The sequence below is a fragment of the Ochotona princeps genome, chromosome 13, assembly GCF_030435755.1.
Source record: "Ochotona princeps isolate mOchPri1 chromosome 13, mOchPri1.hap1, whole genome shotgun sequence".
Classification (NCBI taxonomy): domain Eukaryota; kingdom Metazoa; phylum Chordata; class Mammalia; order Lagomorpha; family Ochotonidae; genus Ochotona; species Ochotona princeps.
The window spans coordinates 10,572,638-10,598,844 of NC_080844.1; the positions used below are offsets into that span (position 1 = coordinate 10,572,638).

The 26,207-nt window shown below is 53.5% G+C and overlaps 2 protein-coding genes across 4 annotated transcripts; one reads left to right on the plus strand and one right to left on the minus strand.

The window, feature by feature from the left end:
• Positions 1–1,725: 1,725 nt before the first annotated feature.
• Positions 1,726–8,920, minus strand: RGR (retinal G protein coupled receptor). 3 transcript variants are annotated; one of them, XM_058671522.1, is made up of 7 exons: positions 8,842–8,920; positions 7,459–7,615; positions 6,505–6,626; positions 4,825–4,978; positions 3,768–3,885; positions 2,273–2,386; positions 1,726–1,857 (listed from the first exon to the last, which is right to left on the minus strand). In XM_058671522.1, exons 1-7 carry the CDS (start codon positions 8,918–8,920, stop codon positions 1,726–1,728), a joined length of 876 nt encoding a protein of 291 aa, XP_058527505.1. The 3 variants fall into 3 exon arrangements, with proteins under 3 accessions (XP_058527505.1, XP_058527504.1, XP_058527506.1); XM_058671521.1 differs by having other exon boundaries at positions 6,505–6,638; XM_058671523.1 differs by lacking the exon at positions 2,273–2,386.
• A 7,671-nt stretch (positions 8,921–16,591) lies between these two features.
• Positions 16,592–22,029, plus strand: LRIT1 (leucine rich repeat, Ig-like and transmembrane domains 1). The gene is made up of 4 exons (XM_058671901.1): positions 16,592–16,641; positions 17,011–17,477; positions 19,591–19,896; positions 21,034–22,029. Exons 1-4 carry the CDS (start codon positions 16,592–16,594, stop codon positions 22,002–22,004), a joined length of 1,794 nt encoding a protein of 597 aa, XP_058527884.1. The 3' UTR covers positions 22,005–22,029.
• Positions 22,030–26,207: the final 4,178 nt, after the last annotated feature.

A 26,207-nucleotide genomic window follows, 5' to 3' on the forward strand; every position in this document is an offset into this window, starting at 1 on the left:
ACAAAGGCAGGTGCCTGCAGCACTGGTGGCCCAGGAGGGATTTATCATTGAGAAGGCACTGCCATCTGGTGGTACAGGGTAGACATTGCACCACCTGCACCTGTCTGGTACTGGCGTGTATCAGATCTTCGTCTTTCCTTTCCTTTTATCTTTGTTTGGCTTATACGACAAGAGCGATGAGTGATGCTTACCTAGGAGACACAAGAGGGGAGGATGTTGTGGCGGGAAGGAGAGTGAGTTTGTATTTGAACCGACTGAACCAGGATTGTCGCTGACAAAGTAGAAAGTTGAGATCTCTTAATTTTGTGGTGAGAAATACATAAGTAATCCAGGCCTAGTTCCTTGCTGTTGGATTTATGTATGGATGTGAAAACATTCAAAATCCCCTTTACTTTTAAGAGGGAAAATAGATTTAATGTAGGTGATGTCTGATTGACATTGATTCTTATTTTTAAATTTAATTAACACAGTTCCTTCCCACCCCAGGAGGATTGTCCCACTAGAGGTCTTGGTTCTTTTTTTTTTTTTCATATTTAATTTTTATTGTAAAGCAAATTTACAGAGAGAAGGAGAGACAGAGAAAGATCTTCCATCCACTGGATCATTTGCCTAGTGGCTGCAAGAAGTGGAACTGAGCCAATCCAAAGCCAGGTACCAGGAGCATCTTTAGGGGTCTCCCACGTGGATGCAGGGTCCCAAAGCTTTGGGCCGTCCTTGACTGCTTTCCCAGGCCACAAGCAGGGAGCTAGATGGGAAGTGGAGCAGCTGTGACATGAACGGGCACTCATATGGGATCCTGGTACGTGCAAGGCGAGGATTTAGCCACTGAACCATTGTGTCAGGAGGCCTGAGGTCTCGGTTCTTAGTGCGGGAGCTAAGCTTGTGTTTGATTAATGGTGTCAGTGGACAGCCTGAGTCCAACTGTCACAAGCTAACCATGCTAGGCCCTTTTCTCTGTGAGACTTTGCAAGCCTGGAGGGCGTGGCCAAGGCTGGTGGCAGTACCTCTTTTTTCATGAGCATGTTCTTTTATTATTATTTTAGAGACTTATTTGAAAAGCAGTGTGACACACATACAGAGTGAAACAGAAAGACAAAAGAATTTTTCCATTTTCTATTTCATTCCGTAAATGGTGGTGACAGTTGGGGCTAGGCTTGAAGCCAGGAGCCAGGAACTCCATGTGAGGGGCCCACGTACCTGGGCCATCCTCTGCTGCTTTCCCAGGCACATGAGCAGGGAGCTGGATCGGAAGAGGAGCAGCTGGGGCTTGAACCAGCACCCATGGGGGATGCAGGCATTGCAGGTGGCAGCTAAACTTGACCTCACCACGAGCTGCTTGTTTGAGCTTGGGGAATACATGTAATCTTGTTTGTGCTTCGCTTTGATGCTAGGAGTCCACAGTCAAGTCCTGGGGTCAGGGGTCAGGTGGCTTAGTGTGGACACAGCCACTTTCCCGAGGTCTCCGAGCCTTCCTGTGGAGGGCTGTACCCCCCCCACACACACACACACCCAGGTCCAGCCAGCCCCAGAGTCCCAGCTCTTCCCGAGCTGGTCGGTGGCTCTGAACCCATACGTCCAGCCTGGGTCCAGTTCAACAGGCCCACTGGGGCTGGTGGGTGACAGCCGGGGCTTGGCGGAGCTGGACTCCTAGGGGCCGCCTCCTGGTGTGGGGCTTAGCCTAGACTGGCAGAGACAGGCCTGGGGCAGAGGGATAGGGCGAGGAGGTCACTGGGCTCGGTCCCGCATGCTCCTCTGTGGCAGGAGGCACTGCCAGATGCCCCTGCGGATCACCTCGCTGCCCAGGGCGTAGTTGATGGCGTTGACCGTGGGCACGGCTTTGGCAATGAGAGCAGGCACCTGTTGCGGCAGGAAAGAAACTTCAAAGCCCGTGTTCTTTCACGGTGGTCTGGTCATCTGCCCTCAGCTCCATCCCCTGGCTGGGGGAATACAGCCCAACTCCTGGAACTCCATGGAGACCCACTCCTCTCCTGCACACTCAACTCCCTGCACCCCTGGGCACCTATCTCAAACCCTGGGCACCGAGTACGGCTTCCCCTTCCGGCTGCCTCGCTGTCATCTCACTTTAGCGGCAACCTCCATGCTCCATGGATGGCTGCATATTGTGGCCCGCCCAGTGTGTGGGCTGGATAAGGTCCCTGTGCACCCGCAGTGTTGAGGGAGTGAGAGAGAAGCACCAAGAATGTAAAGCCAGAAAGAGAACTTGCCGCTGAGACAGAGAGGAGGAGGTGCCTGGGGTGGGCGTGGGGCGTACCATCAGCAGTTTGGGGGAGACGGTGCTCATATCCATCACGGTTGCACACAGGCACAGGATGGCATAGGGGCCCCAGCAGAAGAGCAGCGTCCTGGCCGGCAGGGTGGTGTTCACCTGAGGAGAGAGCATCACGGGCGGCCTGCTGTGCTCCTGGTGCCCACCCCCCCACAATGGGGGGAGGTAAGAGGGGGCGCTGGGCAGCAGGGACCCTGGGCTCCAGGAGGGAGAGCAAGGCTGCCGAGGCCCCTGGGAGCTGGTCCCTAAGGCCGTGCGTCCCTAAGCCTGTCAGTTAGGCTTACTTAACACTGGGGAAGCCAGGAGCTTACTGAGCAGTGCCTTTCATGGTCTCCAGCCCTGAAGAGAAATCCTGGGCCCAGTGACAAGGGTCCTGGGGCTGAGCGGTCCTCCAGCCTTGGCTGTCCCTGAACCACTTGGCTCCCAGCTGCTGCAGCCACCTGGTGAGGCCAACCGGCCTAGGGTCAGGTGTGTGATACAAGAACTGGAATAGAGTGGGTCTGTGTCCAGTGTGGGGCGATGCAGCTGTGCTGCCAGCAGGGGGCGCACAATGCGCCTCTCCCAACAGACAAAGCCATCTCCAGAAACTTGCAGCTAGCTAAGCACCCATGGCAATCTCCAGGAAATGCCACCAGAGCCAATGGTTTAAAACAAGCCTTCCATGGTGCTAACTTTGTCTCCTGGCTGTAGTAGGTGTGGTGACAGGCCTTAGGAGCAAAGCCTGGAGGACTGCATGGGGGTGGTATCTAGGCCAGTGAGCATTTTGCTTGGAAGCCAGCAGAGAGGATTCCGGTCCCCAAGCAGCCCTGATCTTCGTTCCGTGCCCACCAGGGGACCATGTGGCCGTTTTTCAATTCGCAGGACACAGCACATAATAATGAAGGGACCAACAGTGTTTTGCAGTGAGTCACATGTACGGAGGCTCCCAGACCTGGCTCAGATCCAGCTCTGCTCTCAGGAGGTGCCAACTTTTGGCCAACTGCCTGGCGAACCCCTCTCTGCATCAGTGCAGATTGAGGTGCAGGGGTCACCCCACAACTTCTTCAGAGAGTGGGCTACAAAGTTGAAACAGCATTGCACTCAGAACAATGCGACCATCTTGTTTTATAACTCATTGGCTCAATTGTCCAGGTGACCAACTTAAAAGAAAAAGGCGGCGAGAGGATATTCATGCAGAAAGTCAGAAGTGGCCAGGGGGGACTTCTGCTTTCCTTGGGTGAATGTGGTTTTCTGTGCCGGGTAATGGCCTGTGACTGTGATCAAGTCAGACGCCTTGGAGCAATTGCACAATGCCATGTACAAAGCCTGTGGTTGGGTGCTCAGTCTTGGGGTCTTGGTATGAATGAAAGGTGGGCTGGGGGTACTGTCCTTCAGGTTGTCTGGACTGGCCCTCACCCTTGTTCCCTGGGACCCTGGCTGGCTGTCCCTGCAAGGGTGGCTGGTTAACATTGCTCACATCCTGTGCGTTGTAGTGCCTTACCTGTAGGCGGCCGCTCTTGGCCAACTTCTGCTCCATGAGGCTGTAGGAGGTCAGCATGATGAAGAGGGGCATGAGGAAGTTGAAGAAGGCCATGGTGACGAGGAAGCTGATGAAGTTTCTGGGGGGCGGCAGGGGTCAGAGGAGTTGTGGGGGCAGGGTCAGCTCTCTGGACTGGGCAGCTGCTCCTGCAGGCCCACCAGCCTGTGAGTTACACAGTCAGAGGAGGGGAGCTGCCACTATCAGACAAGGACTCGGATGTGGCTGCTCTCGCATTCTGCGTGAACTCTGCTCTGGGACCAGAGAGCTGCGAGGTCTTCCTGGAGCTGAGATGAGGAGGAAGAGAAAGAGGAGGAAGAGGAGGAGAGGAAGAAGGAGGTCTTCTCCATGTTCATGTGCTGAGCCTTGCTGTCCTACTGGCTCTCCAGACACAGAACAGGAGGTATAAGGGTGGGAGGTATGGCCATCATGTGGCAGCGATGCCGCTGGTCCAAAGGGAGGAGACAGGTCAGGGGTGTTCCGGGCACAAGGTCTGGAAAGGGGCCTTAGGTTGACACGAAGGCTGCAGGATTCACTGAAGGAACACAGGAGAGCCTGGGAGTGGTCCCAGGGAGGTGGGCAGGTGGCCTGGGAACAGGTGGCAGTCACAAGAACACACATTCCCACTCAGTAAAGGGAAGACGGTGCCGCCTTGGAGCTGTCCAGGAAAGGTAGAGACCTTAGCATTTTGGGATCTCTCAAATCAAGGGGATGGCTCCTTCTAGAAACCGATACTGTCAGAACTAGAGTGGTACCGTCCTTGGGGATGGCAAGGGAGAGTGAGGTTCTGTGACTGCCGAGACCCACACATGGGCCACCACTCGTGACACGACACCCCTGCTTAGACTCAACTCTGTGCCCCAGTCCCACCACCAGCCCTAGGTGCGATTGTCAACCATGATTTAAGTTGTCAAGCATAGGTTGTGATTGCTTGGCAAATGTGGACATCTCTCTTCATTTGGATTTTTGGCTGGAATATGATTGTTACAGGGACTCATCGAAGCCACCCCTCTCAGCATACCTGTCCCCACTGGAGTAATCCAGGGTGCAGCATGTCCCCAGAGGCTCATAGTCATAGTGGCCCCAGCCCAGGAGGGGCAGGGCTGCCCAGAAGACAGAAGACAACCATACAAAGAGTACCAGCAAAACGGCCGTGTTCCATGCCAGCTGGCTGCCTGCACGGGACAGAGGAGGAAGGGCAGATCTGAGGAGGGGGATGCTGGGCACAGGGCACAGGAGTGCGCCTTCTGTCCCCAGGCTCCAGCTCCTAGCTTCAAGTTCATCCCTTCCGTCCCCCATGGGCATGACCATTCCTGCTACAAAGGATTGCTGTGCAGACAGATCAGGATGCTGAAGGTCTGCTAGTAGACACTGCACACCAGTTTCTTTCCAAGAAGTGGCACAGAGACAGCGTGCTTCCCAGGAGCAAAGTGAGGGGAGAAGACAGGGAGGCAGATGGCATTCTGGACCTGCCGCTCTCCACCGCCCAGCTGTTGCTCAGAGGCCCCTTGGGTGTGAGCCAGGTGCATGGAGCTGACATCTCCTGGCTCCTCTGGGTTGCAATTTCATCCAGTCTGTCCCATTGGGAGCTTCTTTCTGGACCTGGCTTTGCAATGCCTGAATACGTGTGTGTGTGTGTGTGTGTGTGCATGTGTATGCATGCGTGGGTGTCTGGGGGAGCTCTGGGGGGCAGGGGCTGCCTAGTGAGTGGGGAGGTGTACTGCCAGTCCCTGGGAGTGGGTGCATGAAGGGCTCGCGCATTACCACTGAAGAGCTTCACGGAGGTCATTTGCTGTGGTCTGGAGACCGTGCCCCACTCAGGGCTGGCCCAGAGACCCCACTGCTGCCAGTCTGCCAGGCCAATCCCCAGCTCAGGAGGCAGAGGGAAGCACCCGGACCACGGACCACACTCAGCCCCAGCTCTAGCCCCTGGTGACCCCAGGCAAGCTGCTTAACTTCTCTCGGCCCCTGTCTTCCCGGCTGCAGGCTGGGCTTTGCTGTGAGGATTAGAGCTTGTTGACGTGCCTCTAGCGGAGACTTTTTTTTTTTTAGTGTTAATCTGAGCTAAAATCACAAAAATGTTGGCCTGGAGCGTCACACATGCTGTTTGGGGATGGGACTGGAGCTGGTGTTTGGAGGGAGTGGCTTGCAAGGGAAAAAAAGCTCAGTAGGGAGCCAGGGGGTGATGGGCACTGCCCATGGCATTGACAGCGAGGCTTGGAGTTCCAGAGCTGGCCTGGCCTGCCTGGTGGACGTGTCATGTGCTGGGGAACATGTTCAGCTCCTAGCCGCCCCCTCTGCTTCCCTCCCACCCCCTCCCAGCAGTGTCTACTGCGAGGATGATTTATCTATTCACAATCTCATTGTGTTTTTGGAATAAAACTGCGAGATAGGTGATGAGAATCATCTTGCAGAGGAACAGGCTGCAGCTCAGAGCGGATTCCTGCTGCCTGAGGCTGCAGCCTTGGCAGGAGCAGCCGGTGCAGCGCAGCGCGCAACCATGCACACGGGCCCTCCGCTCAGCATTGACGCAAGCTCCTTGCTGAGCGCGCTACACGCCCATACTCCTCCCTCAGGCTGGGATCTTAGTGGGTCGCTTCTTCTCCACCCCACCTCCCTTCCGGAGAAGCCCTCCCCTCTGGCAGCCCACAGAGACCAGTGACACACACACACACACACACACACACACACACACACGTACGGGTGCAGTAGTGGTGGTAGCGCCCCCAGGCGATGGCCGCGCTGCCGCAGATGCTGGCCAGTGCCGTGGCAAAGCCTTGGAATCCGTGAGCCTGGCAGCCATCGGAGCCATAGGGCCAGCGCCTGCAGGAAACACTGGGTGTGGGCCCCTCCCCTCCGGCCCTCTCACCTCCCAGGCCCTTCACCAGGCCCCTGGAGGCACAGCACGGAGTGCCCTGGGTTTAAGTGGTGGTGCCTAGCACAGTCTCCCGGCAGGTGTTTCAATGGGCCATGTTTGGGACCATGCAAGAGAGATGCTGAGCGAAGGTTGCACAGCGAGGGAGGCCGGGTCTGAGGGTGGACCAGCCCATGGATCAAGCAGAGGAGGCAGCTTCTGGTCACTGCAGAAGGAGACTCCTCATTGCTCAGACCCCATGGACTGGGCAGCCCTGTACTTTCACACCCAGGGGCTCCAGCCTCCGTGGGTAGTGCCTACACTGGCTCAGGAATGTTCTGTCTGCCTTGGAAGGCAGCCAGAGGTGCTTGGGAAGACTCCGTGGTGGGTAAAGAGAATCAGATACTCATCCAATCCTGTTTGTCTTCACAAACACTGAGGGTTCCCCAGCCGCCCTGCACTGTTTTAAGTTACTTCCCACGAAGCAAGTGCAATACTTCCAGCTGCCCTTGTGACTTAAATAATAACATGTGATTTTAGAAGAAGCCCAGAGCTAGGAGGGAGGCAGCCAGGATTCAGACCTGGCTGAATCCCAGTCCTACAATGCTACCCATTACTGTTACCACGAGTTGACTGTGGTCTTTGAAAGAGGATCTGGGATTGGGAACTAGCTTGTTTCAGTCAGCCCACCCTCTGCTCTTGAGCCACTTTCCTAAATGACAGAAAGAAGGTCTCTGGTTTGGGTGCCCAGTGCCTGCAGGCCAGGCCCCAGAGCCTGTAGACTGGGTACAGGGTTGGTACCGGAGGAGGCTGGCCACGGCTGCCACCAGAGCATTCAGGCTGATCCCACTGTCTGCCAGAGCTAAGCTCAGCACCAGCAGGTGGCTGGGGGTCCTCAGCTCCGGGGTCTTGCAGAAGGAGAAGATGGTGAGGCCATTGAGGCTGAGGCCGGATAACGCTGTGAGGAAGGGAAGGCAGGGGTGGCGTTAGAGTTGGTGACACCTGCTTGGCTCATGGGCCCTAAGGTGGAGCTGGGGCCAGGGGTGGGGGCAGGAGCTCAGGGTCTTTCTGATGCCAAAATGCCTTCTCTGACAGCTGTGAAGTGATGCTGGGGAGAGCCCAGAGGAAGGCTGACAGCAGAGCTGGGAGTTGCCCAGGATGCTGGGTTTCTCTGGTGGAAAGAGCTGACCTTGTATATGTGGCTTGGTCTGTCCCTTGCTGTCCCTTGAGCCATCTGAACTTGAGATTCCTCTGCCTTACCAGCATGCATGTGCTTGCATGTGCGTGCATTCTGCTCTGAAAATTGTTAGCATCTACCGAGAGACAGAGCATGGAAGAACATTCCAGAAAGAGGGACTAGCATGTGGGAAGATATGGAGAGATACCATTTCACAGCACGTTTGAGTGCCCAGAGTTATGCCAGATTGTGGGAGGTGTCAGAAGAGCGAGAAACAACCTGGGGCCACGGGGCATGCAGGAGCTCTAGACCACTGGAGGGACTGTCACTCCTTGTCCATGCTCGGCTCTCATCCGGTGAGGCGAAGTGCTGAGCATTTCTGTGGATCCGCTGTGGACGCGACCTGCTTCCCCCACCCAGCCAGCTCTACACTCCACACTGCCCCTGGGTCCAGCCTCAGAGAGTTTCTTGGGGCTCCTGGGGTTGTGGATGACATATTGTGCTCTGCAGGAGTCCCTTCACTGGAAATGCTTAGTGTGATTGGAGTGGAAAAGTGTTGGATGGGAGCAAACACAGATTCCCCGGATGTCACTTCAGCCTTGTGTCTTGTACCATCATCCCATTGTACCTTCACTACCACCCATGTGGCACCTGTCACAACCACCCACTGAAGCATTGACCAGAGAGCTTGGGTACAGTCACCCAAACAGCAGGTCGCAGAACTGGGGGTCTGGACTCCTATAGAATTCCAAGAGGGATTTCCACAGAGTAAATTAAATGTCTGCCTGGCTTGGAGGACATGGAAAGTCCAGCATCTGCCCCTCTGTCCTAACCTTGGCAGGTGTCTCCTTCCCATAGTTTCTGCCTCCCCAACCTTACCTGACTTATCTCTCTGCACCCCACGGGCCCAGGTAGAGAGGACCTGGCAGCCAAGAGGACATGATGCCCCAGGGAGGCTTGGGGTTACCTTTCTTTGGCAGCTCCACCCCAAGAGTCTTTCGGCTCACCTTCCACCAGCAGTACCGTGCCTACAGCCAGCACTTCGAGCTCCTCAAAGCCAGGGGGTAGGGTCCCAGGTTCTGCCATGGCTGGCCGCCCTCCCTGCCGGCAGTTCCGTGCTTCTGTAGTTCCCCCAAACCGGGCTCCTACTTTTTAAAGGGCTCTTCCACGTGCAGGCACATGCAGGGTATTATGCTAGACCTTGGACCCCCTACTTGCCGCCTCCTCCCCCTCCTCAATTGTCCTCCTGGCCCAAGCAGAGGAATCCATCCATTGAGCAGTTGGACAGAGCAGCCTTTGTGAGGCCATAGTGGAGCTCTGTTTCATTCACTTCAGCCCCATCAGGCAGGATTAAGGTCCAGGGATCCAAATGGCGTATGGCTGAGAGATGGCGTGGAGGAGAGTTGCATAACCAAGGCCGCGGGGAGCCAGGGGAGGATTTGAGCTGCAGCTGTTCCTATGCACCAGATAGGAGTCAGGCTTTTTTAGGCTTGTAGGTGCTGACAAGCTGAACCCCTGTGGGCCTGTGTGTATGTGAGTGTGTGCGTGCCTGCTGGCTCACATGCATTGTGCTCGCGGACTCCGGGGAAAGAATGAGGCTTGGGAAGGCACCTGCTGTTATAGAAACCACCCTGGTGAAAACCAGAGACTAGGGCCCAGTTCTGAGTCCATTCACTCACTAAGCTGCCTGCTCTGCAGCAGGACCCATGGGGGTCTTCCAGTTTGTTCCCTTGTAGGGTAAGCGTCTTGTGACTGTGCCCTGTGTGAGTCCTCATTGGAATAATGTAGCCTGAGTCCAGGTGCCAGGGCTGCGTTTCCAGTCTTCCATGGAGTCCTTGAGCTACACAAGGGTTAAAAAGAACTCTTGCAGGACACTGACTTTGAACGGGGGACTGCTGTGTTCTTGTCAGTGGCCCCATGATCTGCTCAGAACCTTGGAGTGTGGTTTTGGTATGAATGTTGCACTGGCTTCATCAGGGAACACGGGTCTGCTGCTTCCCAGCTCATCTACGGGTGCCTACAACCAAGCCCCAGGGTGGGGTTCACCCCACAGCTAGTGTCTACTGCGGTCAGCATCGGATGACTCCAGCCGTGATTTCAATCCGTTATCCTTGTCATGTCAGATGAACAAGCTGTGGCTTAAAGCAGTTGAGAGTCAGCCTGAGGGACTATGTGCTCAGCCTGCTGGGTAAGGAGCCCGTGCCCCTAGCTTCAGTGCCTGGCTCCACCTACGTGCCAGTGCAGCCCAGGCAAATCACTGGGTTCCTTTCCTCCAATGGGAGACCTGGGCTGTTGCTGGCTGCTGGCTTTGTGGTCTTGGCTGGGGGACAGGGGGATGTGGGGAGTAAAGCTACAGATGATGAGCTATATTTTTGCCTGTCACATTGATTCTTTTGCCACCAATATTTATTTAGAAAAAGGTGTGTGTGTGGGTGGGGGGAGGCAATGAGGCCTGAGCGATGGCATACAGGTTAACCCTGTGCCTACAAGTGCTGGCATCCCATATGGGTGCTGGTTCATGTCCCAGCTGCTCCACTTCTGATCCAGCTCCATATTTAAGAACTGGGAAAGCAACAGAGGATAGCTTAAGAGGGTCCTTGGGACCCTGCACCTTTCTGGGGAGGCCCAGAAAGAAGCTCCTGGCTCCTGGCTTCAGATTGGATCAGCTCTGGCCATTGTGGCCGCTTGGGGAGTGAATGAATAGATGGCAGACCTCTCTCTGTGTCCTCTCTGTAATATCTGCCTTTCAACTAAAAATACATAAGTCCTTAAAAATAAACAAGTCTTAAAACTCTAGGTATGTGAGAAGAGTGGGAGATCAGTCTGGGGTCACGCAGTAACGGATGGACAGTGTTGGGACAAGAGTCGTGGTCTCCTCGACCTTCAGCTCTGCTCTGCACACACCCATTTCCCAGTCTTTCCCTTCCACCCAAGCCAGGCAACTCTTCCGGGCTGAGCTCATGGTCAGCTTCTGACTTGGGTTGCTGGTTTGTACATATGCTGCTCTCTTGCCCATGTTTGCAAGAACAGAAAGATTTTACAACAGAAGAGAAAGAAAGATCGAGGTAGAGAAAAAGAGGGCACAGCTTGGTTGAGTGAACATACAAAGGTGAGGGGATCTGGGACTAGGAGGAGGGACAGGCAGAGAGGAGGGAAGGAGCAGCAGGGCTCTGGGAGTTTAGGGAGGAGGAGGTGGAGGTACAGGGGTAAGCATTGAGAAAATCCTGTTGGCCGAATTAGAAGAGGGGAAGGGTTGGGGGCTGACACCTGCTGGTCCAAAGTCAGGTATGTTGTATGTGCACACGAGCCTCAGATGTCTTTCTTCGCCAGATCTTGCTGGGTTGGCATGCTTAGGCCCACAAGCATAATGCATGGTGGCTGCCCATCTGCCCTGAAGGCTTGGTTCTGGCCCCTCCGGACCTGAGGCTGCCGCTCTGGAGGGACCCCTGCCCCCACTCTGAGGCTGGGTGAATCAGGAAGCAGTAAGCTGCTGAGTGTGGTGGCTGGAACTCCCTTCCCTAATCCCCAGCCTGTCCGTGCTTATCCGATGGCTTCAGGCGTGTGTGTGTGTGTGTGTGTGTGTGTGTGTGTGTGTGTGTGTAGAGGAGCCTAGGAGTGAGCAAGTGGGCAGCTGTTGGTCTTGCTGGGCCGGCAGGACGGAGCTGTCCAGGGACAGGGGCCCTGCCTGGGGCCAGAGAGGAGCCAGGAGTCATGTGGGTGGTGGCAGTGGGCATGCTCTGGCTCCTGGTCCTTGCGGGGCCCCCCCAGGTCCGGGGCTCCTGCCCTTCTCAGTGCAGCTGCAGCCTCCATATCCTGAGTGATGGCAGCAAGGCCAGGTATGGCAGCGGGTAGGGAGTGTGTGTGGAAGGAGGAGATGGGGGTCTCTCTGCCTGTTGCACTGGGGTGGGAGGGTTGGAGGTCCAGCAGTTTGTTGGGCCCCCACAGCCCACCTGAGGCTATCAGCAAACTGTGTGACTGGGAGAGACCCTGGGGCTTTGCTCTGCAGTATCTTCTGGGCTGGGGATGTCCTAGGTACCTCTACATGGCTGGGGCAGGTGTGCCAGTGCTAGGAGCTCTGACCCATCCAGGCATGTCCAGGAAGATCCCCGTCCCCTCCTCCCCCCACCTCCCTCTTGCTTTTCTAATTTCCTCTCCTTACTCCCTTCCATCTCCCCAGCCTTTTCTGGCCAGGCCCAGCCACTCTGAGGGGGTGCCCATCCTGCTGCACGCTTGCTTCCTTCTTTCTTGACATTTCGCTCTGCTTTCCCTGTCTCCAGCTGCTCCCCTCTGCTCCTCATCCCTTTCCTTGCACCTGCCGTCTGGGACCCTTGCCCTGTCTCCAACTGCAGCTCCTGGTTTTGTCTTGTCCTTTCATGACCTCTGCATGGCCTGCCTTCTTCAGGCATCTCCGCCTGGGCTGAGGGCCTTTTCCATTCTCTTCCACACCTCCTGGAATTCCATCTCTCTCCATCTCTCCTTTCATCCTTGTCTCCCATGGGTACCGGGGAGAATTTGACAGTTTCTGATGAGTAGAACAAGGTCACCCAGGACTACCTTTTCACAGAGCCTAGCAATGGGTATTGGGTTGATGGGGAGACAGGGAAAGGCAGAGGCTGGGGAAGAGTCCCCAGGGAAGGGACAGGAAGAGTTTTGTTTATGGCTAGTGAGTTTGATGCCCCAATGCATATACAGAATAGAAGGCTCTGCTCCCTGAAAGGGAACCTTCTGGGGGCTGAGGTATAGCTAGTGACTAGACAGTGTGATCAGTGACAAAAAGGGCCTCTTCTCATCCAGAGCATGGGGCTCAGTCACACAGCCTCACTTGCGGATCTGGTCCTGGATCTCAGCATTCCCTTGGTGTCTCCCAGATTCTTCCCCTCTGGGACCAGAGAGGTGCTCCAGGCAGCCGAGTGATGTTTACAGTGGACAGTGATATTCCGAGATCAGTTTCCAGGGTCCCAGTCTGGAACAAGTTCCAGTCTGGAACTCAGCTCTCAGAATTGGTTATACTTGCCCGGCAGGCTTGTGGTCTTTGTGTACTGGTCCATCTGTGTGGATTGTCCTACGAAGGCTGCAGGGGTCCCCTCCTGAGCTGGCTGGGGTGTAGACCCTGCATGGGCTCCTGCACCGCTAGGCCTCTGCTCAGGTGCTCTCATCTGAGCAGCCTGGGTAAGCTTGCTCCACACTCCTACCAGCAGTGTGGGCCTCCTGGTGGGTAATGGGGTTGCTGGCACAGCCTTAACTGGGGCCCTTGGACACGTGTCCCCATGCTGTGTCCAGCCTGTGCTGTGGGGACTTGTGCAGTGGAATTCTTTCCTGTTCGCTTTCATCCTTCCCTTGGCTCCCTTTAATTTCCCTGTCACCCAGGATCATTTTCCCAGCAACCCTGCCTCCCAACTATACCCAGATCTTCCTCCTGGCAATATCATTGCCTTTAAACCCTCTACTTCCTTAACTAAATGATGGGCTGTTTGGAGACAGGAGCTATGAATGTGATACCCTTACACGTCGTCCTTCACTTAGTAGAGGTCCGGTATGCATCCAGGAGCATGGGTGATGTTGGGAGCATATTTTATAAGAAACAGCCCAGCACAGCCAGGTCCAGCACAGCCCAGCCCAGCCCAGCCCAGCCCAGCACAGTCTAGCCCAGCATAGCCTAGCACAGTCCAGCACAGCACAGCACAACACAGCACAGTCCAGCCCTGCCCTGCCCAGTACAGTCCAGCCCAGTCCAGCACAGTTCACTCCAGCACAGCACAGCACAGTCCTCTTTGGGTGGTATAAGGCAGTTAAGGCGGCAGATGCAGGCAGAAGGCATGCACTCACTTGGAAGGCCTGACTGAAGTGATTCATCACGACACTAAGACAATAACCTCCTCTACTCAGACTCCCACATGATGCGGGGCTGCACTAGGGCTGGGGCCCTGGTGCACAACCTGCAGGCTTGAACTGCTGGGTACTTTCGCCTTCCCATCTGACCTTACTTACATGACTTTACTGGCCTGAACACAACCCTGAAGTACGGGCTCCTTGAGACAGAGTGGGGATGGAGGCTTGGGGTTTCTCTATCCCCAGCTGTAGTCTGAACAAAACAAGGCTTTTAAATGCCACTGTTTGGGCAGAATGTGCTAACGATGGGCCCATTGTACCCACAGTCTGGCTGTGCACATGCGTATGTCAGTGATCACAGTATTGGGTTGCAGCACACAGGAAGAGCAGAATGACCTCGGAGACTGTAGTCATGGAGACATTAGGAAAAGAGTATAGAGTTACACATTTTTTTTTAAAATTACTTATTTGAAAGTCAGAGAGCAGAGACACACACGCACAGCACACACAAAGAGACAGATATCTTTTTTTAAAAAAGATTTATTTATTTATTTATTTATTTATTTATTTATTTATTTATTTATTTACTAAAAAGTCAGATATACAGAGAGGAGGAGAGACAGAGAGGAAGATCTTCCGTCCAATGATTCACTCCCAAAGTGAGCAAAACGGTCGGTGCTGCGCCGATCCGAAGCCGGGAACCAGGAACCTCTTCCAGGTCTCCCATGCAGGTGCAGGGTCCCAAAGCTTTGGGCCGTCCTCAACTGCTTTCCCAGGCCACAGGCAGGGAGCTGGCTGGGAAGTGGAGCTGCCGGAATTAGAACCGGCGCCCATATAGGCGAGGACTTTAGCTGCTAGGCTATGCCGCTGGGCCCGAGACAGATATCTTCCACCTGCTGGGTCACTTCTCAAATGGTCATAATTTAGATCTGAGTTAGCAGAAATCGGGAGCCTGGAACTTCATTTGGGTCTCCCATGTGGATGGCAGGGGCCCAAGCATGTGGCCATCTTTTGTTGCTTTCCCAGGTGCATTAGCAGGGAGCTGGAACAGAAGTGGAGCAGCCAGGAAGAGAACCCATGCAAATATGGGATATTGGCACCTCAGGGGGCAAGTTAGCTTGATAAGCCATAATGCAGACCTCTACAAATCATTTTATTATTTATTTATTTATTTATTTGAAAAGTAGAGTTAGAGTAGTAATAGAATGAGAAAATGAGAGAGAGAGAGAGAGAGAGAGTGTTTTCCTTTGCTGCCTCACTTCCCAAATGGCTACAACAGCCAAGGTTGGGCCAGTCCAAAGCCAGGAGCATCTTGCTAGTCTCCCATGTGAGTGGCAGGGCCCCAGGGCTTTGGGCCATCTTCCACTGTCTTACCAGGTACATTAGCAGGAGATGGATCTGCAGAGAAGCAGCCAGGATTAGGGGTCCAAGCACTTGGACCATCTTTTGCTGCTTTCCCAGGTGCATTAGCAGGTAGCTGGATGAAAAGTGGAGTAACTGGGATTAGAACTTATACCCATATGGGATGCTGGCATTGCAGGCGGCAGCTTTACTTACTGCCCCAAAGTTCCAGCCCATACAAAGTCCTTAAGGACACATGACAGCAAGCAGAGATACCAGGTCTGAACCCGACTGTGGAGCCACCACATCACAGTCCCCAAACACGTTACCTCCTGCCAGAAGAGACTGGAAGGATTTCTATTTTTGAAACTCTTGATTTTGTTTAAATAGGTGATGAAAGCTAAGATGACTACAAAACTTGAACTGCCTTTGCCTAACAAACTTAAACTTTTTTTTTATTATTAATTTTTATTGGAAAGGCAAATTTAGAGAGAAGGAGAGACAGAAAGAAAGATCTTCTGTCTGCTGGCTCACTCCTCAAATGGCTGCAATGGCCAGAGCTGAGCCAGGAGCTTCTTCTGGGTCTCTCATGTGGTGCAGGGTCTCAAGGCTTTGGGTCATTCTCTGTTGTTTTCCCAGTTCCTAAGCAGGGAACTGCATGAGAAGTGTAGCAACCAGGACATGAACTGGCACCCATATGATATCCCAGCACTTTTTTTCCTTTAACCTTCCTTTATTCTTTTTTTTAAAAAATTTTAAAATTTTTGATTATGTTTACATAGTTGATCAGGGTGGGAAGGATCAAGGCTAAGGGAAAAGTGGGTGTGATCATTATTTCCAAATTTTTTTTTATTTCTTCTTCCTCTTTATGGGGGAAGGGGAGAGGTAAAGGGTAAAGTCATAACCAGCCTTCCAAATGCCTCAGTCCCCGGGGATGGGGAAATGCCATCTGATATCAGCCCAGAGCCCCACTGTGGTGCACACTCCAAGTGTTCTGCCAAAGTGCTTTGGATAGATCCGAAATGCTGTCGAGCTCACCAAGGATCTTGAAGCAAGCGATGATCCAAGGATGAGGCTGCCCTCCCAATGTCCATTGGTTGATATGGTTGACCTCAAGTCTCCCAGATTTTTGCTGTCACTGTTTGGCTGGGGTAGTAGTTCAATATGTTCTGTTTCTTCTCCTGCTATGGTACCAGATGTCCTCTGCAGGCCCCAGTGGGCTGCCATATCCTCCATGTGCATCAGGGTTTGTGTTCACTGCTCTGCCTTTTCCACTGGGGAGAATGTGTTCATGCAGGAAGGCCTAATGACCTGGGAAAGGCGACCTGGGCCCCACCAGATCCCCGCTGCCGGTGCCCATGAACTGGGCACCCACCGCACAGGTGGACCAGGAGACCCAGGCCAGGGGACCTGAGCCTCACTAAACCTCCCACTCCCGGGGCTCAAAGACCCCGCACCCAACATGCAGGAGTGCACAGGGACCCAGGCCAGGTGATCCAGGCTCCACTGGGTATCTGCCCCCCCGCCCCATGGGGCACTCATGAGGATCCCAGCATTTGTAATGGAGGATTAGTCAATTGAGCCATCATGCCGGGGGCCATCGCGCAGGGCTCCAAACAAACCCATTTATCACAGGGGTAATGCCACCGGGTACTGGGTCATTGCAGGACTGCCCAGTAGCTTCTGCTCTTAGTGCATGGCGGCAGGTACTTCAGGTTGGAATGGGACATGGTTCAACTGGGAGGTCCTTCAGACCAGTGAAGACCAAATGGCCCTCTCGGGATCCCCCCTCCCCTCTGCCGGGTAAAGCCCATGAAAGGAAGAACCTCTCCTCACCCCACACACAAGGGGGAAAATGCGAGAGGCGTGCCCCTCTGAGGTCCAGCATGACCCGCATGTTGGGATTGGCATCCCCTGTTAACCTGAGGGTGGTCTCGGGGAGGGAGTTGGCTGTGGTGGGGTGGTGTTTGGACGCTTGCTCCAAGAGCCCTCATTTCTGTGAGCAGAACAGTGGTGTGCAGCGACGCCGATATGACCCTGCCCCCCGCGAACGTCCCGCTGGACACCTGCAGACTGCGCCTGGAGCGGACAGCCCTACGCAGGGTGCCTGGCGAGGCCTTCCGCCTGCTGGGCCGCCTGGAGCAGCTGTGGATGCCATACAACGCCCTCAGCGAGCTCAGCGCCCTCATGCTGCGGGGCCTGCGGAGCCTGCGGGAGCTGCGGCTGCCCGGGAACCGCCTGGCCAACTTCCCCTGGGCAGCACTCACCGACACCCCCCAGCTGCGGCTGCTGGACTTGCAAGCCAACCGCCTGTCGGCTGTGCCACCTGAGGCGGTGCGATTCCTGGGGAACCTCACCTTCCTGGATCTCTCCAGCAACCAGCTGCTGAGGCTGCCTCAGGAGCTGCTGCTCGCCTGGGCTGCCCTGAAGGCCGAGCCCTTCCTGCCCAGCCATCGTGCCAGGCTGGTCCTAGGTAAGAGATGGCATCATTCACCTGGAGCTAAGCTGGTGGGTCTTCATCAGCCCTATGGCAACCAGCGATGTGGCTTGGAGATATTCTGTTTTTAGAGAATCAATATAAACATTTTAAAATTTAAAAGGCATATTTTACAGAGAGAAGAGAGGCAGACAGAGGGGGCCCTCCAGCTGCTGGCTCACTTCGCAGGTGGCTGCAACCACCAGGGTTGAGCTGATCCAAAGCCAGGTGTCTCTTTCAGGTTTCCCACATGGGTTCAGGGACCTAAGGACTTGGGCCGTCCTCCGCTGCTTTCCCAGGCCATAAGCAGGGGGCTGGATGGGAAGCGGAGCAGCTGGCGCATGTGCTGGTGCCAGCTATGGGATGTCAGTGCTGCAGGTGAAGATGATTGGCCAGATATACCATCATGTTAGCCCCTGGAGATATTTCTTAATCACTACAAATAACTCAAGTTCATTTTCAAAGTCCAGCACAGCCAGGCTGTGGTTTATGTAGCCATCTGCCTTCAGGGGACTTCAGACTTTCCCATTACTTACACATTTAATGTCCCAGAAAGCATTCTTGGTGCTGCAACCCTGTGGTGTGTCCAAATATTTCAGAAGAAGAGGAACTGGAAAGTGGAATTGTTTGATCATGGATTGTGTGTATGACACAGTTTGCAATCGGATTGTTTCCGAAGTGGCTGGGCCAATTGTCATTCCCATTTACTGGTGTGTGAGGTCAGTTAATCGCATGTTCACTCTATAAGTGGGTTTTTAAAAGGCAGATTGAAAGGGAGGGGGAATGGGAGAGAGAGGAAGAGAGAATTGTTCATCCTTGATGCATGCTCCAAGTGGCTACCATGGTCCAGGCCAGCCAGGAATTCCATCCTGGTCTCCCCCATGGGTGGCAGGAGCCCACACACTTGAGCTATCTTCGGCTACTTTCCCCTGCACGTTAGCAGGGAGATGGATTGCAAACAGAGTGGCTGGGACTCAAAGCCACAGCCCAATATCTGACGCTAGCGTCGCAAGTGGTAGCTCCATGTGCTGTCTCACTTGCAAGCATTGTTGACTGCTTTCCAATGTAGAGAATAATGTTAGGAACATGGCAGTGAACAGCATGATGACATCTGCTCCTTTGTAGAGCTGACAGTTAAAATACCCAAAACATTTCACTTGTGCCGGTCAGGTGGGTGAAAAATCTTTATGGCGGTTTAAATTTGCCTTTGTTAATTCTTTGGGGAGCCTTTTGTAACAGGGTATGGCCAGGTAGCTCACTATTAAAGAATGGGGCAACAATGATTATTGGGCTGCAGGTGTATCATTCAATGTATTTAAGCAAGGCAACAGTCACTGGTGTGTGTGTGTGTGTGTGTGTGTGTGTGTGTGTGAAGGCTCATTCCCATTTCCAAACGTACTGATATGTCACTGGTCTTGAACTCACTGTCAAATTTACCAACAGTCTTTGGGGACGGGGCTGGGAGAGAGTGCCGAAAAGGATTTCAGGTTAGAGGCATTCACCTTGCATTTCAGAAACGTAAGAACTCTGCCCGCAGGAATTCTACCTTACTTAGCATGGAGGGCACATTGCACTTTGGCAGGGTGAGTGCAGTGAGCCATTCTGAGGTCTTCCAAAGTCTTCAGAGTGAGCATATAGAAGGTAGGGGATGTAACCCCAAGAGCTGGAGTCACAGCATCCTCACCCTCCTTGGAAGCCCCAGTCAAGCCCGTGTCAAAGGACTCAGAGCCCAAAGCAGCTCCCATCACGGCTGGGGAACAACTGAAAATGCTACTTGCATTGGGAGGCCTGGGGTTAGAGTTCAGGGATGGGAGTGTTTCTAGACATGGGTTTGGGTGTATTGCAATGACTGCAGAAATACTTAGTGCAGTGAGCTGAACAAGGCAGCAGTGTCTGCCTTGCTGTATGGCCTTCTCAGGGCCTAAGGCTTTATTTTCATACTTACTGCAACCTGGGGTAGGGAGTGGGAGGTGCTAGCAATCATGCTCAAAAAGCAGGTGTGTCTGGAGGCCTGTTTAGTTGACTCCCAAGGTGGAAGGGGTGTGGTGCTTGGGACTCTGAATATCCAGGGCTTACCCTCTTACCTTGTCATCCTCCCAAACCCTGGCAGGGCTGCATGACAATCCCTGGGTGTGCGACTGCCAACTCTATGACCTGGCCCGCCTCCTGGTTGACTGTGCCCCAACCTTGATCTTCATTGAGGCCAGGATGAGGTGTGCCAGCCCTCGAAACCTGGCTGGAGTGGCCTTCAGCCAGCTGGAACTACAGAAGTGCCAGGGCCCGGAGCTCCGTCCAGGGGTGGCCAGCATCAGGTCCCCTCTGGGCAGCACAGTCTTTCTACGTTGTGGGGCCACTGGGGTCCCCAGGCCTGAAATGAGCTGGAGGAGAGCTAATGGACGCCCGCTCAATGGCACAGGTACGCAATCCCCGGGGGCTGTAGGACTGAACCTCCAGATTGGGTCTGCATCTTAAGCAGGAGTGCGAGCCGTGACATAGGGCATTCGTCGAAGCAAGGCTGGGTGCCTAGGTGTCTGAGCAGAGTTGTATGGGATCTGCATAGAGGTAGGGCATGGGGCAGTGGACTGAATGTGGGCAAGAATTCTCAGCCTCCTTTGTGCCATCCTTTTAACCCCTTTGTCAGAGTCTTGGGGTCTACTCTGAGAGGTACCGGAAGCTGAGTGTGTTAATGTTGGCAGTAAGCTTCCCAGGTGTAGGTACTAAGCCAGTGTCACAGGAATGATAAATTGTTGAATTCCCCATGGGGGCATCTGTGAATTCTGTGCATAAATTCCGTGTATCACTTTGAATTCTGTGCATCACCTTGAATGCTGTGGCTTATGGATGGAGGCTGGGCTTTATGGGGCAACCTGATTATCCATCTTTCTTCCTGTGTAAGTAAACTAAGGATATCACAGGTTCCTTGACTGGCACACAAGGAGAAGATGGGCCTCCCACACACACCGTCAGGGGCTCTGTACTGCTGTGGCTAGGCTGAATGGGCAGGCTGGGTGGAGGCTGCTGTGGCCCAAAAGACAGGAAGTGGGTGATAGGGTACCTGATCAGGTGACCTCAGGTCCCTCCCAGCTGTCTTCAGAGTCTCTGGAGGCTAGTTTGGCAACTGTTGCTCTACAGCAGTGAGTGTGAAGCCAGCTGGCAGGTGACAGGGCATCAGCATCTCCCTCATGCAAAGCAAGAAGGTGAGGATGGGTAAGGCAATGCCAGCGGAGGCTCACCCTCCAGCCCGACCCACTTACTCCTGATGCACCTGCCTGCCCTGCGCTGGTGGGAGGCTGGGAGTGGTGAGGAGCACCACCCAAGCCTGGGGCTCTGACGAAGTCTGAACATCCTCAGATGAGGTTCTGGGATGGAGTGGGGGGCTTCTCTAGGTTGAGCCTAGGCCATCACGATCTCTTTAAGCAGTCTGTTTTCTCAGTCAGCCAGGATCTTTGGGAAAGCGAATGCAATCCAGGGCCTGTAGATTTGGCCCTGGAAGGGAGCTTGGAGCTGACAGTTGGGTCCACACATTCTGTCTCCTGTGGCTTTCTCTCCGCAGTGCATGAAGAGTTCTCTGGCGATGGCACGAGCTGGACCCTCCTGGGCTTACCTGAAGTGACCCACTCCGACTCAGGAGACTACATCTGCCAGGCCCAGAATTTTCTGGGGGCCTCGGAGACTCTCATCTCCCTGCTGGTCACGGAGCCTCAGACCTCCACCGAAGACGTGGGGAGCCTGGGGGCGCTGTGGGCACGGAGGCCCAAAGGTTCCCAAGCTGCCGCTGCTGCCTACAACAACAAGCTGGTGGCCAGGCACGTGTCCCACCTGGCTGAGCCCACCATCCTGGCCACAACAGCTGGGCCAGGTGTGAGAAAGGAACTCCCACTCCAGCACCTCCACCTGAGTGTCCCGGGAGAACCGTGGGAGGCACATGCAGGACCCCAGCCCGTGAGGGCCCTCAAGGTGGTAGGGGACACCTACCACAGCGCGTCCTTGGTATGGAAGGTCCCCCAGACTGCGAATGCAACTGCCCTCAATGTCCTCTATGCCGTCTTCGGACAGCGCAACATGCGGCGCATGATGGTGGGGCCGGGGAAGACTAGCATCACCATAGAGGGCCTGGCGCCCAAGACCAAGTACATAGCCTGTGTGTGCGCGCGGGGCCTGCTGCCCCGCCGAGAGGAGTGTGTCATCTTCTCCACCGACGAGGTGGTGGACGCTGAGGACACCCAGCGGCTCATCAACGTCGTGGTGATCAGCGTGGCCGCCATCGTTGCGCTGCCGCCCACGCTGCTCGTGTGCTGCGGGGCGCTCCGACGGCGCTGCCGCAAGTGCCGCTCTGCGCGCCCCACCGAAGCCACCGGCGCGTATGTCAACCTGGAGAGGCTGGGCCACAGCGATGACGGCTCTGAGGAGCTGTCCAGGAACAGCCTTAGCGAAGCCGACAGGCTCCTCTCTGCCCGATCTAGCCTGGACTCGCAGGCCTTTGGGACCGGGGCGGGAAGACGGTTCAATGAGTACTTCTGCTGAGGAGTGCCAGCCCCTCGCTGCTCACACACCTGCTGAGTTTACTCTCCCTCTTCAGTCCCCACACGACTCACAGAGACCATGCCTGCACCTGGCCCCTCGGGTCTGCTTGGGGACCTGCCTCACTAATACCTCTGAAAACAGCATTGCTATCTGCAACCGCTGACACTTAGGAAGCCAGGGGCTGTCCTAAGGGCTTGGATACATCCACTCAGCTACTCATTACACGTATTTGAAGCAGGATCCATCCTTCTCCCCATTCTCCTGGAGAGAGAGAGAGAGAGAGAAGGGAGGCCATCAGTACCTTTCCTGCATCTGTGACTGTTTGCTGTGTGACAAATAAATGCAAAATGTCCGTGGTCACCTCACTCACAGGACTGTTGGGTGACCAGGGCCACTGTACTTGGTGTGTCTCCTTAGGGTCCTGGGCTGAAGAGTGGCAGTGGCTGCTGGGACAGGCTGATGCCGTCAGAGGGATGACAGCTATTGTGGGATGCCTCTTCAGATCTTGGTTCAGAATTGGCACACTGTCACTTCTGCTTGGTCTGTCTGCCAAAGCAAGTTGCATGGCCAAACTCAGCTTTACTGAACCCAGGAACGGTGCCTCTCCCATGGAGGTCAGCCTGGAGCGGGAAATATTGGCTGCCTCAGGGTTGAAGGAACTCCGCATGCCAAAAATGCACAGCCAGGGAGTGGCGGCACTGGAGTTTGGACCGGAGACTTTGGATCCACCGTCAGTAGTCCTCTACTGCGTCTGTGCTACACGGATGTGCATTCATAGGCACACACAGAGCCTCACTATGGATTTGTTGTGTTTGTAGGTGTGTATGCACACACATGCACACTTACTGTGCTCTCATTGAATTCTAACTTTTATTCTCTAGGGTCTATCCTTCCTAGAGCTAATCTTTGATTTTTGAATAAAGACTAGAGACGGGTGACATCCAAGAGTCCACTGTCGATTTGCTCTCCAAATGGTGTCAGGTTGGAGAGATCTGAGAGAGCTTCCAGGACATGAGGGGGTGGGGCTTCATCAAAGTCGTGATGTCTGCCACAGGGCTTACTCCTGCCCACATGGCAGCCTGTGTGACTTACTGATGCCCACTTTGGTTTCTGAGGATGTCTTTGGGCCCTCCCGGTCACCAGGCAATGCACCTTCAAGCAGGATTCCTGTGCAGTCATGCTAAGGCTGGGAATCCACTGAGGCATTGTCTCCATATCGGAGCAAGGAAAGATTCCCTACGGAAGGCTCAGTCTGTACTGTGTCTACTGGGCTGAGCTGAGCACCAGTGAGAAGAACACCAGGGAAACTGGTTCCAAGCCTTCTGGGTAACAGCTGTTGAAATACTGATACAGTAAATGACCCAAGAAAGTTAGTTTGCTAGTGTGAGGCGAGAGAGCTTCCTATATCATGTTGAATGTTGACTCGAAATAAACCGATGATTTCTGAAGTTGCTATGTTGCACCTCACATCTCACATTGACTGAAGTGTTGACAACAATGTATTTATGCCAGTTCTCTCACATTTGGTCCGTTTGACAACCCGTCGGGGGGTGGGGGCTGGCTTTGATTTTACAAATGAGAAGCCAAGGACCAAAGGGTTGTTTGGTTTATACAGGTGAGTGGTGGACAGTTTTCTGGCTGGACTCAGGATCTGTGTTCAGCATGGGTCTCTGAACTGCAGCCAGTTCTCTATGGAAATAGGTTGCTTTTGATTCACTGGATTCAGAACCTTAATGTTCATGAACTTGGAGCTTCATACTTTAGAATCTAACATCACCTGGAAGGTGTATCTGACTACAACATGTGGGCCACAGCTGTTGGCAAGAGAAATTATTTGGTTGGATTTTATGAGAACATTGTTTAGATAAGGTATCAGCACATTTTTTTTCTAGAAAGAACACCAGATATTAAATATTTAGGCTCTGTGGCTATGACAGCTCTGCTGATGGAATCTAAAAATAACCATGAACTGTGTGCTTGGCTAAGGTGCATGGCTATGTTCCAACAAAATGCTATGTACAAAACAAGTAATCAGAGAACATGGATCCATGGGATATGGCTTGTCTGCCCTTCTCCTAGATTTGTAAGGGTATTTCTGCTCTGTCTTTAGAGACCAAACACTGCAATCTAATTGTTTAACATTTGAGAGTATAGATACCCCCAAATTAGGAGAAATGTCAATGCAATAAATAAATGTAGCCATCTATTGAAATGATCAAAGTGCTATTTTTAAATGATTATCTGAGCCAAACAGCATAGAACCATTACTAACCTTAAGACAATGATTATCCAATCAGTTTTTTTAAACTTTGAGAAAATTCAGCAATGTGAAAGTAAGAATTTATTTCAATTTATCCAATATTGACTAAGCAGAAGAAAGGAATGGGAGGAAATTCAGATTTTCTGATGACTCATTAGTGTGTATCTTTCTTCTTTTTTAAATTTTATTTTTGATGATATTTACATAGTTGAGAAGGATGTATGTAGACCACGGAGTAGGGTAGAAAGGGGAAAGTGGATAAGACCATTATTGCCAATTTTCTTTTTCTTTTCCCTGTATCTCGGGAGGTGGGGAGAGAAGAGAAGAAGCCACACTTAGCTTCTTAACTGCCTTAGTACCCAGGGAAGGGGTACCAGCTAGCCAATGTCATCCCAGGGTCCCCAATATAGAGCCTGTTCTGAGGGTTCTGCTCAAGTGGTTTTGATAGTTCTGAAATGCTGTTGATTTTGTTGTTCCAAGGATGAGGAAATCCTTTCAAAGTCCATTGGCTGACATAGTCCGCCTTCGAGTTTATTCGTCCAGATGCTTGCTGTCAATGCTTGCCTGGGAGAGTTGTCCAATTTGTTCTACTCTCCATCCTCTGCTATGGTCCCAGATGCCCTCTGCAGGTCCCAATGGACTGCCATATCCTCCATGTGCTTCTGGGCATGCCATCCACTGCTCCATCTTCAGCAGCCAAGAAGGCCCAGTTCTGACACATGCACTCGATGGTTAGACCACAGTATTGTGGTTCAATTGAGGGAATCCCCAAATAAATCTCATTTGGGGTGACCCCGGACCTGATTCCTGTGTGTGCTAGCCAATAAGAGGTCTGGCTTAATCTATCACCCACATCAGCCTACATACACACTGGCGGTTGCAATTAATGGGTCAGTTCTGTCTGCAGCCCCATCTCTTATGTAAATCAGTGCATGCTGTGGCCTAACCTTGCCCACTACACACTCAGTCCAATGTATACCAGTGGGAACTATAGCCCAGTTTGAGAGACCCTCCATTATACCCTCTACCAGGCCTGCCCCCAACCCTGGTTCCTGCACATAATGGTATGTGCCGCAGATGGGTCTGGTCTATCCCATTTGCCTTTATACACACCAGTGGGTGCTGCAGCCTAGCTCAGCCCCACCAACCCCACCAACCCCACCATCTAATCCACACTTACACTGGTGGGTGCTATCACCTATCCAGCCAGGTTTATCCCAGCCCTGGTTCTCAGGCTCACTGATGTGTACTGCAGTTCATCAGAGTTGCCCACGGTTTCCCTACTAGGTCCACTTCTGGTCCTGGATCTTGCACTTTACAGTAGTTTGTGATAGCCTAGCCCGGCATGGTCCACACTTCATCCTGGCCCCTGCACATGCCAGTATGCTAAGGTTTGGCCTGGTCCAACCCCGCCCCCTGTCTCCACCCAGAACCAGTACACGCAGCTGCTGACAAGTAAAGTTGCCTTGCCCAGCCTGACCAACACCCAGGCCTGAATCGCATGCTCATCAGTGGGAGCTATGGCCCAACAGAGGCATTCTCCCAGTTCCCTCAGTAGGCCCAAGTGGCCTGACATAGATCTCACATGTGCCAGCAGGGTGGGGGGGCCTTAAACCAGCATAGTCTACTCCCTCTGTCTTGGCCTGTGTGTGAGCTGGTAGATGTTGTGTCCTGGCCTGCCCCACATCCTATTCTTTGGTGTGCCTATGGGTACTGCAGCCTGGACCAGTCTATCCTATTCCCAGCCCCAGTACACATGAATGTCTTGGGTTTCCATGGCCATGCTTAGCTCAGCCCATCACTACCCCCAGCTCTTAAACAAATCAGCAGAAATTGCAGTTCCACAGGGGTGAGCCCACATATTCCCCATGGAATAGAAGTCTTGTCAGTGTGAGTCAGTCCCTGGGAATCAATTATCCTCTGAGTGTTGGGGCAACAGGATA

What these genes read in the sequence shown, in the direction of transcription:
- RGR (XM_058671521.1), bottom strand. Translation starts at nt 8,920, where the DNA reads ATGGCAGAACCTGGGACCCTACCCCCTGGCTTTGAGGAGCTCGAAGTG. An exon ending in CACGGTACTGCTGGTGGAAG is followed by an intron (nt 7,616 to 8,841) that starts GTGAGCCGAAAG and finishes CCTTCCTCACAG; the next exon opens with CGTTATCCGGCCTCAGCCTC. An exon ending in GATTACTCCAGTGGGGACAG is followed by an intron (nt 3,886 to 4,824) that starts GTATGCTGAGAG and finishes GCCGCCCCCCAG; the next exon opens with AAACTTCATCAGCTTCCTCG.
- LRIT1 (XM_058671901.1), top strand. Translation starts at nt 16,592, where the DNA reads ATGCCGGGGGCCATCGCGCAGGGCTCCAAACAAACCCATTTATCACAG. An exon ending in CAAACCCATTTATCACAGGG is followed by an intron (nt 16,642 to 17,010) that starts GTAATGCCACCG and finishes TTCTGTGAGCAG; the next exon opens with AACAGTGGTGTGCAGCGACG. An exon ending in TCGTGCCAGGCTGGTCCTAG is followed by an intron (nt 17,478 to 19,590) that starts GTAAGAGATGGC and finishes AAACCCTGGCAG; the next exon opens with GGCTGCATGACAATCCCTGG.